The 12,554-nt window shown below is 46.3% G+C and overlaps 1 protein-coding gene across 9 annotated transcripts in view; it reads left to right on the top strand.

Moving 5' to 3' along the window:
* PXK (PX domain containing serine/threonine kinase like) overlaps nt 1-12,554 on the top strand; it is an 80,157-nt gene that overhangs the window by 66,015 nt on the left and 1,588 nt on the right. For 2 of the 9 annotated variants that reach the window (XM_043885441.1, XM_043885448.1), the window contains one exon: nt 259-321. In XM_043885441.1, coding sequence (XP_043741376.1) covers nt 259-321 — 63 coding nt within the window. Of the gene's footprint in view, nt 1-258; nt 322-7,551; nt 7,561-8,970; nt 9,009-11,598; nt 11,624-12,554 lie in introns of all 9 variants that reach the window. The other 7 variants (XM_043885450.1, XM_043885449.1, XM_043885447.1 and 4 more) reach the window with 7 other exon arrangements.

The following is a 12,554-nucleotide window of genomic DNA, read 5'->3' as shown; positions in this document are numbered from 1 at the left end:
CTGTTGGATGCCACAAAGTTGATTTCAAACCAAGCAGGCTGTGGGGAGCGGTGGGAGGCAGCGAGGCTTGGGGAGGGAAATGCGCCCTGCACTGGGGTGGACGCCTGCAGTCACGGGTCCAGTCCCCGAACTCTGTCCCCGCCACGTCCACATGTGAGCCAAGTGCAGGGGCTCAGACAGTGGTGGGTCCCAGCTCAGGCCACATTCCAGATGTCTTTGTTTGGTCCCCATGAGGGTTTTCTCTATTTTCTCTCTTAGCAGGATCTGGGGCCAGCTCACCTCTCACATCCCCGTCCTCGCCGACTCCGCCCTCCACAGCAGGTCAGTGACAAGGCAGTGACCTGCCTGCCTCCCCTTCTGCACCGGTGGGGAGGAGTGTGGGGCTCTTGCTCTTCTCGTCTTGGCTCAGACATTTGAGGGGTTAGAAGGGACCATCCTCCTCCAGAGAAACCAGTGGGGGTGCAGATCAGCAGTGTCACTTGGGAGAAACGAGGGTCTCCGTTTCCAAACTCAGATTTCAAGGGGAATGGAATAGTTGGTTTTAGGGCCACTCACCCACCCCCTACCTCCGGCTTGCTCTCTTCGCTGTCAAGCCTCATGCAGGCTCCTTACATCAGACGATGTCTTGGTATACGCTCAGGCTGAACAAAACAACTGCGCTGCCGCCCAGGGGCCCTGTCCTGCCAGGACTCTCTCCTCAGGGAGCCCAGCCACACTGCCGGCTTTGTCACAGAGCACAGCTGGTGAAATGCCCACCTCTAGGAGTGAAATCCCCACTGAGCTTCTGATTTCCTGATAACCATTTGTGCTCTGTTCTGCTCTGCATCTCATCATCTGACCACGTTTCTGTGGCTAGCCAACCTTTGTTTCGCTTTTCTGACTTAAATCAGGTTTCTTGGAGTTTCATTTGAAAAATGTAAAGAGTTTTTTTTTCAGGGAATACTTATAAAAATAACCTCTAAATGTGTGCAGTGGCCTCATAATGCTATCTTTTTTCTTTCTTTTTGGAACTAATATCTCTCTCCTAATGACTTTGCAAGCCCCATAAAAATGCATTGGGGTACCAGTATCTCCTTTCCCTCCTTAACTGAACCAGATGTTCTAGATGTCAGAGGAACTGGTTCTACCACTCAGAGCTTGCCAGCTGTGTTTGGAGGAGTCTCTGCAGCCTTTGGAAGGGAGAGTGGGCTGGGGTTGATTTATGAGTTGACAGCAGCATACTCATTAAGACTTAAAAGTGGCGCCCACCAGCTACCAAGAGCATTACCTAACCCTTCTCAAATGCTTCTAACAGACCTTCCAAAAAGAAAAAAATAAAAAGATGACCATCAAATGTGAGGGGACTGGTTTGAAGGGCTTGCATCTGGCTGTCGGGTGTCTTGATCATGGAGGCTGGTTGCTAGTGGTTTGCTGTCGAGTGTTCTGGGGCCAGGGTCTATTTTAAATAAAGTGCCTGTCTCATGGAGACGTAATATCCTATTTCCTGTCCGACTCTGTCAGCAGATTTTACAAGAAGGCCTCCACATATTGATCCATACAGAAAGTAGACTTCTTCTCTGTCTTTTGTAGCGGTGACCTCTATAGGCTGATCAGAAAGTTTTGGAGAGCCACTGCCCATGATCACGTTGAGCCATTTTCTAGATGAGAGGATGGATATCGATTTCACACCGCTTAGACATACTAAGGAAATAGGAGAGAACTAATAGTGAGAATCCATGAAGCCTCCTTTAAGAAGTGAGGTGTCTGCTTAGAAGTGCAGACCACCTTGCTGTGTGCATTTGAGGCGGGCAGTTAGCTGCCAGTTCTCATTTTTAAATACCTTGGAGAATTCAGTCTGTTTGGATTATGTTTGATGAATCCTCTAATCTGAATTCTCAGTTGAGTTCTCAGTTCTGATACAGTAGCTGGTTTGCATGAAATGAGGCAACATTTAGAATGAGAAGAAAAAGAGGAATCTTTTGTAATTAGAGTCAGTGTTGGAAAAAACTTCATCTGAGGTGAGAGGGAACAGTCGGGAATATAGTTCTGTGTCCTGAAGGGTAGTCACAGTATTCAGAGGGAAACACATGTGAGGCCCCAAGCACAATGCCTGGCAGAGATGTGAGGTGCCAACAGGTGTTGGCTCTCTCTTTTCCTCTATGTCCTTTAATGTTTTATTGATGAATTGATTGACTCAGCCCCAGAGACTGTACTCTGACCTCTGCTGGGCATTTATTGTTACTGCAACTCATAAAAATAACTGGCATTTGCCTATCAACCTAGCATTTAAGGCCCCAAGCAAGCCACCCACAGGGAGTTTATTCTGAAAATTCAGCTACTTTAGATGCATTCATCCAGAGCCTGCAGTATGCCTGGCATTGTGCTAATAAATCCTGGGTCACAGAGATGAGCACGCAGACAAGGCCCCACTGAGTGGCCTGGCATTGCCGGCACCTCTCAGGAGCTCCAAGATGATAGACACTCATCAAGCAAATGCTTTCCTCAGGTCCCGCCCGTGGTAATTTCCTCCCCCAATAGTTCTTCTTAAATAGAGAATCTCCTCCTAAAAAAAACTACCAACAAAGCAGCATCTCGAACTTCTGTACTGTGCAAGGCCTCGCAGGTGGTACCGTCATGCTACCAATCCTATGGGAAATGCTCCACAAATCCTAGGGAAGATGGAGAAACTCTATACGCAGAAACAAAACTGGGAGCTGACTGTGGCTCAGATCGTGAACTCCTTATTGCAAAATTCAGACAAATTGAAGAAAGTAGGGAAAACCACTAGACCTTTCAGGTATGACCTAAATCAAATCCTTTACAATTTTACAGTGGAAGTGAGAAATAGATTCAAGGGATTAGATCTGATAGACAGAGTGCCTGAAGAACGATGGACAGAGGTGACATTATACAGGTGGCAGTGATCAAGACCAACCCCAACAAAAAGAAGTGCAAAAAGGCAAAGTGGTTGTCTGAGGAAGCCTTACAAATAGCTGAGAAAGGAAGAGAAGCTAAAGGCAAAGGAGAAAAAGGAAGGATATATCCATCTGAGTTCAGACTTCCAAAGAATAGCAGGAAGAGATAAGAAAGCCTTCCTAAGTGATCAATGCAAAGAAATAGAGGAAAACAATAGAATGGGAAAGATTAGGATCTCTTCAAGAAAATTAGAGATACCAAGGGAACATTTCATACAAAGATGGGCTGTATATTGTCACCCTGCTTATTTAACTTATATGCAGAGTACATCATGAGAAATGCTGGGCTGGAAGAAGCACAAGCTGGAATCAAGATTGCCGGGAGAAATATCAATAACCTCAGATATGCAGATGACACCACCCTTATGGCAGAAAGTGAAGAACTAAAGAGCCTCTTGATGAAAGTGAAAGAGGAGAGTAAAAGAGATGGGTTAAAACTCAACATTTAAAAAACTAAAATCATAGCATCTGGTCCCATCACTTCATGGCAAATAGATGGGGAAACAGTGAGCAGACTTTATTTTCTTGGGCTCCAAAATCACTGCAGATGGTGACTGCAGCCATGAAATTAAAAGACGCTTGCTCCCTGGAAGAAAAGCTATGACCAACCTAGATAGTGTATTAAAAAGCAGGCACTTTGTTACTTTGCTGACAAAGGTCTGTCTAGTCAAAGCTGTGGTTTTTCCAGTAGTCATGTATGGATGTGAGAGTTGGACCATAAAAAAGCTGAGTGCTGAAGAATTGATGCTTTTGAACTGTGGTGTTGGAGAAGACTCTTGAGAGTCCTTTGGACTGCAAGGAGATCTAACCTATCCATCCTAAAGGAAATCAGTCCTGAATATTCATTGGAAGCACTGATGCTGAAGCTGAAGCTCCAATACTTTGGCCACCTGATGTGAAGAACTGACTCATTGGAAAAGACCCTGATGCTGGGAAAGATTGAAGGTGGGAGGAGAAGGGGACAACAGAGGATGAGATGGTTGGATGGCATCACCGACCCGATGTACATGAGTTTAAGCAAGCTCTGGGTATTGGTGATGGACAGGGAAGCCTGGAGTACTGCAGTCCATGGCATCATAGAGAGTCGGACATGACTGAGCGACTGAACTGAACTGAACTGAACTGGGTGAGGGCAAGGCTTTCAGCCTACTCGCCGCCTGCGCAGCCCTCACTTAGACTGGTCCTTTCCCTTTCAGGACAGGCGGCCAGGCTTCTCACTGGGTTCGTCTCTCTTGCTGCCTCTCTGCACGCTCCCTGTCTTATTGCTGGAATCACAATTTACTCCAATTTATGTCTTTACGTCTAGGCCACATTTATGCTTTATCTGGAGCTAAGTCAAGCATAGTATTAATATCTTCTGGCTTTATGATAATATGCGATTTTCTCAAGAAATGAAGGAAAAGTCCTCATTTTCAAGGGCTAGCATTGAAAAGGAATTTCATCTGAAGGTAGCATCTCAAACACAGCTCCATGTGGGAGCCCTTGAGAGCTACATCTTGGCCTGCAGAACCTAAACTTGAGGGTCACCACTCTGTAGTTCTAGATAGAACCTTGGAGAAGACACTTGACCTCCCTGGGCTTCAGATTTCAGAATCAACTGAGGCCCCATAGGGCTCCTGGGCATGGAGGCCCTTTTGTCCCTTGTTTCTTGTAGACAAGACTCCAGCCTCCGTGACCTTCCCTGAATTTCAAAGGGTAGAGTAGCTAATCAAGGGAGGAGCATCCAGAAACCTGCTGAGACAAGATTAAGCCCTGCACACACCTTAATCTTGTCAGGACCCCACCCTTAGACTCCTGTTACAAAACCCCTCACCACATCCCCTGGGGGTAGAGATGCATAGTTTTTCAAAGCAGGAGCCCTCTGTGTTACCTGTGCCTGGCTAACTAATACAGCCGTCCTTTTCTGCTTTGACCCAGAGAGGTTTGATTTAGTTTGATTTAGCCCTGGTGTACAGAGAGGCAGAGCTTTCACATCAGCTTCACGTTTGTAAACAAGGATAGCAACAATGCCTGTCAGTGGATATACTATGAGGAACCAGAGAGTCCGGGCCTAGGAAGTTAGAACAGCACCTGATACACAGTCAGTCCTCAGGGCACTGTGAGTTACTGGGAGACCTTGAATAAGTCTTCTGGGTTTGGGTTTGGGTGGTTGTTGTTTATTTGCTAAGGCATATCTGACTCTTTTTTGACCCCATGGACTGCAGCCTGCCAGACGTCTCTGTGCGGGGGATTTCTCAGGCAAGAATACTGGAGTGGGTTGCCATTTCCTTCTCCAGGTGATCTTCCCAACCCAGGGATCGAACCCTAGTCTCCTTGTTGACAGGAGGATTCTTTTGGGTTAAAAAGGCAAAAGGGAGGGGGTTAGAGGAGACCGTCTCAGTTCTTTCTAATCAAGCATCCTCTAAACCCACTGTTTGCTGGAAAATAACATAATTTATACAAGTGGCTCAGCGGGTAATCAATCCGCCTGTAATGCAGGAGATACAGGAGACATGGGTTGAGTCCCTGGGTCAGGAAGATCCCCTGGAGAAGGAAATGGCAACCCACTCCGGTATTCTTGCCTGGGGAATTCCATGGACAGAGCAGCCTGGCAGGCTACAGTCCACGGGGTCATAAAGAATCGGACACAGCATACGTAAACCCACTGTGGCCTCTCCCCTGGCAGTTTGCTCAGCAATAGATCAATTGAGGCAAGATCAGTTTGACAACATTGACTTTCTTCCTGAAATCATCAGTTTTAAAAGCATTTGTGGTAACTAAGGGTGGTTTTAAGCTCAGTTACTTTCAGGACAGGGCAGAAGAGACAAGTGTTTCTAAGCCAAGGAGTCTTACTCTCCTGAGTCCTTTCCAGCATCTGTGTAAGGACTGGGGCCTCTCCTGTTTCTCTCTGAACCTCCCTGCCCAGGGCCTTTTCTTGAAATCCTTACCAGATTGATGGGAGAAAGAGTAGAAAGATTTCCTTAAGTTTGTTGGCAGTTCTATTGGGTAAGGTGGAATTCTCTAAAGTTTTTTTTTTTCCAGTGAGAACATTCCTAGGTCTTTCTTTTTTCTAAAGTGTATGTTTCCTGCCTCTAGAAGGTCATTCTTAAAGAACTTTGAGATACTTTATCCTGACTCATCTCTGGGTCAGTGTCACCAGCTAGTGTTTACACTCTGTATTCGTGGAGCTGAGTGGTTTAGAAGTTCCTGATTTACATGCAGATTTTTGCTCCTAGCTCCCTTTGGGAGGAGACAGGCCTGCAGTCTTGCTATTGTGTGTGTGTGTGTTTTTAAAAAGATTTGCAAAAAAAATAAAGATTTGCAAAAGAGTATAAAGAGTATTTGGGGAACTCTTAAGTAAGCAGGAAACCCAAATTAGTATTGTTGTTAATGATCGTATTTCACATGTTTTGAGTGTTTATTTTGTCCTAGACACTGTTCTAGGAGATTTATAGTTACTGTTTTATTTAATCCTCATGAATACCTTCCTATCCAAGAAGCAGGGATTATACTTATAGCTCCTTTTCACAGACAAAGACATTGAGGCTCTAGCGGACCTTGACTGAGGTCACACAAGTGGGAGATCCTGGAGCCAGGATTCAGTCTTAGTTCCTTGGCCTGTTCATCTCCCTGATTCCTCCTGAGCACCTGCGCACTGCAGGGCCTGTGCTGCTAAAAGCTGAGCTTGGCTGGTGTGATAAGAGCCCTGAAAGAAGCGCTAGTAACCCCGGGCTTGGGACGCAGCTCCACCACTTGCCGGGTGACCTTGCACAAGTCATCTCCATTCTTTGAAGCTGTCTTTTAAGAGAATTCCTGGTCTTTATGAGGTAGATAATGTACACAGGGCTTGATAAGCAAGAAGGTACTCTGAAGTTAAGCTGTGAATACCCTGCAAGAGAATTCTAGCCCTCCTTGCTTGCAGATTATCATTTTTAAGCAATAATTTTGAAGAGAGAGAGCTGGCAGTTGGTAGAAAGCCAGTCTGTGAGAGTAACTGAAAAGAGGGAATTTTCACGTGTGCGGGACTGGAGGAGGCGGCGAAGGGGGCCTTGTGGGCACAGAATGACTGAGAACTAGAGTAACAGGAAGGAAGGTTTAGGATAAATAAGACACAACTATGATGTGTAAAATAAGCTACCAGGATGTAGTGTACAGCACAGGGCATAGAGCCAAAATTTTACAATAACTGTAAGTGGAGCATAACCTTTAAAAACTCTGAATCACTATATTGTACACCTGTAGCTTATATAACATTGTACATCAACTATACTTCAGTAAAACAAATAAATAAGGTACAAGAAAAGGAAGAAATTCTTTTAGAATGTTGGAGCTCCCAGGATTTATCTAGCCACATCAAAGTCTGAAACCCACTCTAGGCTCAAAATAGACATCTGTGGCCCTAAAAATCGCCTCTTTTTCTCAAAACCACGTAAAGCAGTTTCCATTTGGGATGAGTGGCTCTGTCCTGTGGTGCTTCTCTAAATAATGTGTTGGTTCTGCTCTGCTCCCGGCCTGCGGCCCTCCTCCCTGCCTCCAAGCCCAGTGTATGAGCTCCTTCCCTGGGTCCTCAGTTGCTGGCGTGGGGTGGATAGGCAGTGGCCCCAGCATCCTCCCAGAGCTGCCCCAGGTCAGTGGTCAGCCTGCTGCACCCCACGTGGGCCTCTGACCAGCCCGTCCTCAGAGGAAGGGATTCTCCTTTAGGCAGGGGAGCAGGTTGGTTCATTCAGAACTCTGGAATTCACTGTCAGGGAAAAGTTTATCTTTCACAATTAACCTGGAATCTAGTCAGTTAAAAGGAGACAGGAAAAAAAAAAGTGTTTGGTGTTTTTTTTTTTTTGGCTGTGTTCTGAGGCTTGCATGATCTTTGGTCCCAATCTGGCAGTGAAAGTGTCAAGTCTTAATCCCTGGACTGCCTGGGACTTCTACCCCCCGCCCTTTTTTAAATAGTTTTCTAGTCTTAGGCTCAGAGGTTAAAGCGTCTGCCTGCAATGCGGGAGACCTGGGTTCAACTCCTGGGGTGGGAAGATCCCCTGGAGAAGGAAATGGCAACCCACTCCAGTATTCTTGCCTGGAAAATTCCATGGACGGAGGAGCCTGGTGGGCTACATTCCATGGGCTCGCAAAGAGTCGGACACGACTGAGCGACTTTACTTCACTTCTTCACTTCAGTCTTAAGTAGATGCTGATGCCTTAGCCAAAGCTCCAAAACTTTGGCCACCTGATGCAAAGAACTGACTTATTGGAAAAGACCCTGTTGCTGGGAAAGATTGAGGGCAAGAGGAGAAGGGGGCGGCAGAGGATAAGATAGTTAGATGACGTCACCAACTCAGTGGACATGAATTTGAGCAAACTCAAGAGGATGGTGAAGGACAGGAAGGCCTGGTGTGCTGCAGTCCATGGGGTCACAAAGAGTCGGACATGACTTAGTAACTGAACCACAAACAAGTCTTAAGTAAGCTACTTCTGTTCACTGCCCTGTTTAGCCTCTGGATCTAAGCTCCTTCAGGGAAGGGGCCTCATGTTCCTGCCCAGCTTACACATCCCCGTGCTTTTGCTCTTCCCAGCTTTGAAAAGACACATCTCTATTTTAGACTATAGAAGACTTGCGTGGAAAAGTGATCAGTTCTCATTGTGCTCTCCTCTTCATAAACTGGCCTTATTTAGTAATAGAACTAGGTACACTCCCAGGACCCACTCCACTTTTTAGGGGAGATAAAACCATGATGGGTCTTCTGAATAGCACCTAACTGGTTTACAAGAAAGAAATAAAAAGAATGAAGAGGAAAGTGACTCATCGGTTACTCTGTTAGTATTAATATGTTTGCCATGTTCTTAAGAGGATCACCGTCGTATTTACAAACCATGCTTCTTGTGATTCACTTAAATTATACCCTAGTTTGCAATGAGAATAATCAGCATGTGATTCAGACTAATATTTTATTGTCTCTATTTGATTAAATGACACTAAATAATGTCACTAAATAATGACACTGAATAATGACTTGTGTCCCCCTCTCTCTCTCTTTGCTGTTTTCAGTAGAGCATGCACCATTTTGAACGTGAATTTTCGGTAAAGTAAGCGATACTGATTTTTCTAACTTTAAAGATGCTCTGTTTCTGTCTGTGAAATGGGACAGTGTGTCTAGATCACTGAAGTGATGAACAAATGGGAAAGCTGATTCGAGACTATTTCCTTGTCTGGATATTTAAATGAAATACAGCATCTTTAAAAGGCACCCCAGTGACTTCATTTACATTCATTTCATTTTCATCATGACCTTCAAAATTTTCATTTTCCACTCTGATTTTAGTTTTAAAATACAGCCCTAAAACCTACACATCAACTGCATGGCATTTTGGTATTTTAATTTTGGAAGCCAGCATCTCTTACAGTCCTGTTGTTGCAAACATGCTGGTTCCTTGTTACTTTGACGAAAGGGAAAGGACGTTGGGCGATTGCATTCCTGGTCACAGGGAAGCCACTTAGTGGCTTTATGACTGATATTAGGGAAAACAGTTCTTTTTTAAGCATCCTTAATAATAATTGGGACATGAATACAGCCTCCCCATCTTTCTGAGGTAAAAGGCAAAGGCAGTTTCAAACAGTTTCAAACAGCCCTGAACAGGGCTGCCTGCTTCAGGGGTCACTGGCCTGCAGCTCCTTCTGAGGGTGGCTGGTAGGTCTGGTGTTGGTCTGAAGGCCAGGTGGTCTTCCCTCCTGAGTGTGGGGACCACAAAGGAACCCAGACCCGCAGGCAGTAGTTGACCGCCCACTGCCAAAGTTGGCCCAGGGAAAGGGACTCTCAGAGGTCTTTTGACACAGCTGGGGAAGATGTTTCTGGCAAGGTGTTTCTGCCTGGATCTAACCTATGATCTTGCTGCAACAGTCTGTGGCCTGTTTCACAGCCTCTGCTGGGCTGCCAGGCTCCCATTTGGGGTTACCGGGGAGGTGGAATAGTTAACTCTCAGGGGTTTTGTCTAAGAGATTGGACAGATCATGACTGACCTGGTCATCACTGTAGATAAGCTGTTTTGGAGCGTTCCTCCACCTGGGGTGTTGGAGGCCAACATTTTTGAAAGCTAGATCCAGTTGGCAGTCAGTCTACTGTGGAATCTGGTGGTGTCTGCGACCTGGGGATGGGGCTTTAGGAGGCCTCTGGAGGGGCCCTCACTCACATCTGGGGAGTAGGGAAGCCCAGGCATCAGGCAGTTGTCCCAGATTTGTCACAGGCCCAAGAGTCAACTCTGAATTTGGATGGTGGTAACATTCCCCCATCTCCCACATTATTAGCCATGTGTTATAGCTTAAGTCCCAGTGAACCTTTAAAGGAATTTTGTGGACCATAGAAGAGGCAAAAAAGGAAAACTAAAAAGGGACCAAAAAAATCGATGGGATCTGTAATTAGACTGTGAGTCCCTGGGGTGTGTTTTTGCCTCCTCCAAGGTCAAGTGTTGACCTTGACCTTCAGACCTGGACCTCCCTCCCCGCACCCCCACCCCCACCCCACCCCACTTTCCTGAGGCTTCTGAGCTGCTCCTGGGCCTGATCCTATGTATGGAGATCTGCCCTGGTTGTTGCAGGCCCAGTGAGGAGAGGCGGACCTCATGGGACATGGGGCCCTTTATGATTGGTCTGGCCCTCTGTGAGGGCACCTCTGGTGACCTTATTTTGCCCTTTGGATGAGCAGACTCTCCTTGCACGGCCCCCAGCAGCACAGGTTATCCTGTGGCACTTTGGACAGTGGAATTATTTACCCACCTACATATTCAAAGCAATTCATTTAGACAGTCTTAGCCTTTACTTGGACAATGAGGGTCCATTTCCTGAGCATCAACCCCAGTCCCCAAACTGTGGTAGTGAATGTGCACTTCTAATTTTGAGCGCCCAGTAGTAATGAGGCCACAGTCCAGGGTTGGTTTCGCATGAGGGCCAAGCAGTTTAGTACTGTGCCAAGATGGCAGCCTATATACCAAGTCTAGTCCCCGAGGCCCATCTCTCGCCTCCCAGAGTCCTGGGCTAGAAGGGTGGCTGGTCTCTGGGTAGTCAGTTCCATGCCTTTAGTAGAACAAAGTGCTGTTGCAGCCCTGTCTTCTGGTCTGTAGCCCTCCCTGACTCTTCTGCCGGGGTCAAAGCCCAGAGCTGGGAGGCAGAAATGCTGGCGCTCATTCCCGTACATATTGGGCCCTCCAGGTCAAGTCCAATTCCGCTGCCCTTTTCTGGCCATTGGCTGCGAGTGCTGGGGAGGGGCCCTGGGAGGGTTTTGGCATCCACTCAGTCCTCCGGGCTCTGCAGCTGAGTTCCCAGAGTCTTCAGAGGCCATCTCCCCATTTCAGTGGTCACTTTCCAAGAACACCCTTCAGAGGAACGCTTATATGACACAGCGGTTTTCCCTGCTCTTCTCATCTCCACAGTCATGTCAGGTTGCAAGTCCTTTTTTATCTCTGTAACCCTGTAACACCAGGCCAGGAGCATCTTCCCATAATCCACCCTGGCATACAACATAATAGAACTTCATTAGTTGTCATTGTATAGAACCAGTGAAAATGACATTTTGTTCATCTGTCTGTGTTCCCTATTTGTATTGCCATATTATTTGAGAATTTCAAGAACTCCAGAGCATGAGTGTGTGTATCTGTGTGATTCTTTAATTTCAGCTGCCTTTAGGTTTGGGTAAAAGATGTAAAAGAAGGTAAGTGGTTTCTATGAAATACTTTAACCATGGCCTATCACAGTTGGTAAAAAAAAAAAGGTTGCTCTTGCAGAACTATGTAATTGATGGTCCTGAACACCCATCCATATAAAGTCAAGTTGTGGTGGGTACGTTCTCTTGTCACCACAGCTCAGGGAGGTGGTGGGGGAGCCATCCAACAGAATGTCTTGCTGGGGCAGCCCTAGGATAGGGTAGAGGGTGAGGCTAGGGACAGAGAGGTGGAGTCACAGGGAGCTGCCCAGTTCCCAGGAAATGGGGCAACTCACTGTAGCACAGGCAACTTCTTTGAAGCAAGGCCTTTTCTCAACCTAGTGTTTATTTTGTTCGGGATGAAATTAATTTGTTGATTCAAAAGTATACAATTCAAGTGCACAACGTCTGTGTACCTGGAAGGAAGCTAAGAGAAGTTTCAGATACCTGTTGAGCTTCCTTATTGCCCACCAGGGTAGAGCCTGCCACTCCAGTCTCCCCCAGCACTTCAGCAAAGATGTAGGGTTAGTGCATTTCTGTCTTGTAGGGTTGGCTCCCAGTGGAGACAAGGGTGTTTGAGGAAGACACCTCCTTGAGAGTGCCATTGCAGGAGGAAGTCCTCTGCCCCTTGCTGGGCATTGCTGACAATTATTAGCCTTTTATATTTCTTTCAGGCAACCTAGTACACTCAAGACAGATGGAAAAAAAAAAAAAAAAGACCCTCCTGAGGAGCCCATAACCCAGCAGACAATGGTTCCTTGCTGAGAATCCTAAGTGGTTTGTCATATCATGTTAAATCACATCCTTCAAATACTGTGTGCGTTGGAGCAGCTAAACAACTGTTCATCCCTTTCTAGTAATCGATATTTAGGTGCCCCAGCTCTGGGCATACAGATATCTGTCTTTCACTGCTAGCCCAGGAGTAGGTGGAGCTGCCTGG

Source organism: Cervus elaphus, chromosome 24 (genome assembly GCF_910594005.1).
Source record: "Cervus elaphus chromosome 24, mCerEla1.1, whole genome shotgun sequence".
Taxonomy (NCBI): Eukaryota; Metazoa; Chordata; class Mammalia; order Artiodactyla; family Cervidae; genus Cervus; species Cervus elaphus.
Note: the sequence above shows the minus strand (reverse complement) of the source record. Positions and strands in the feature narration are given on the sequence as shown.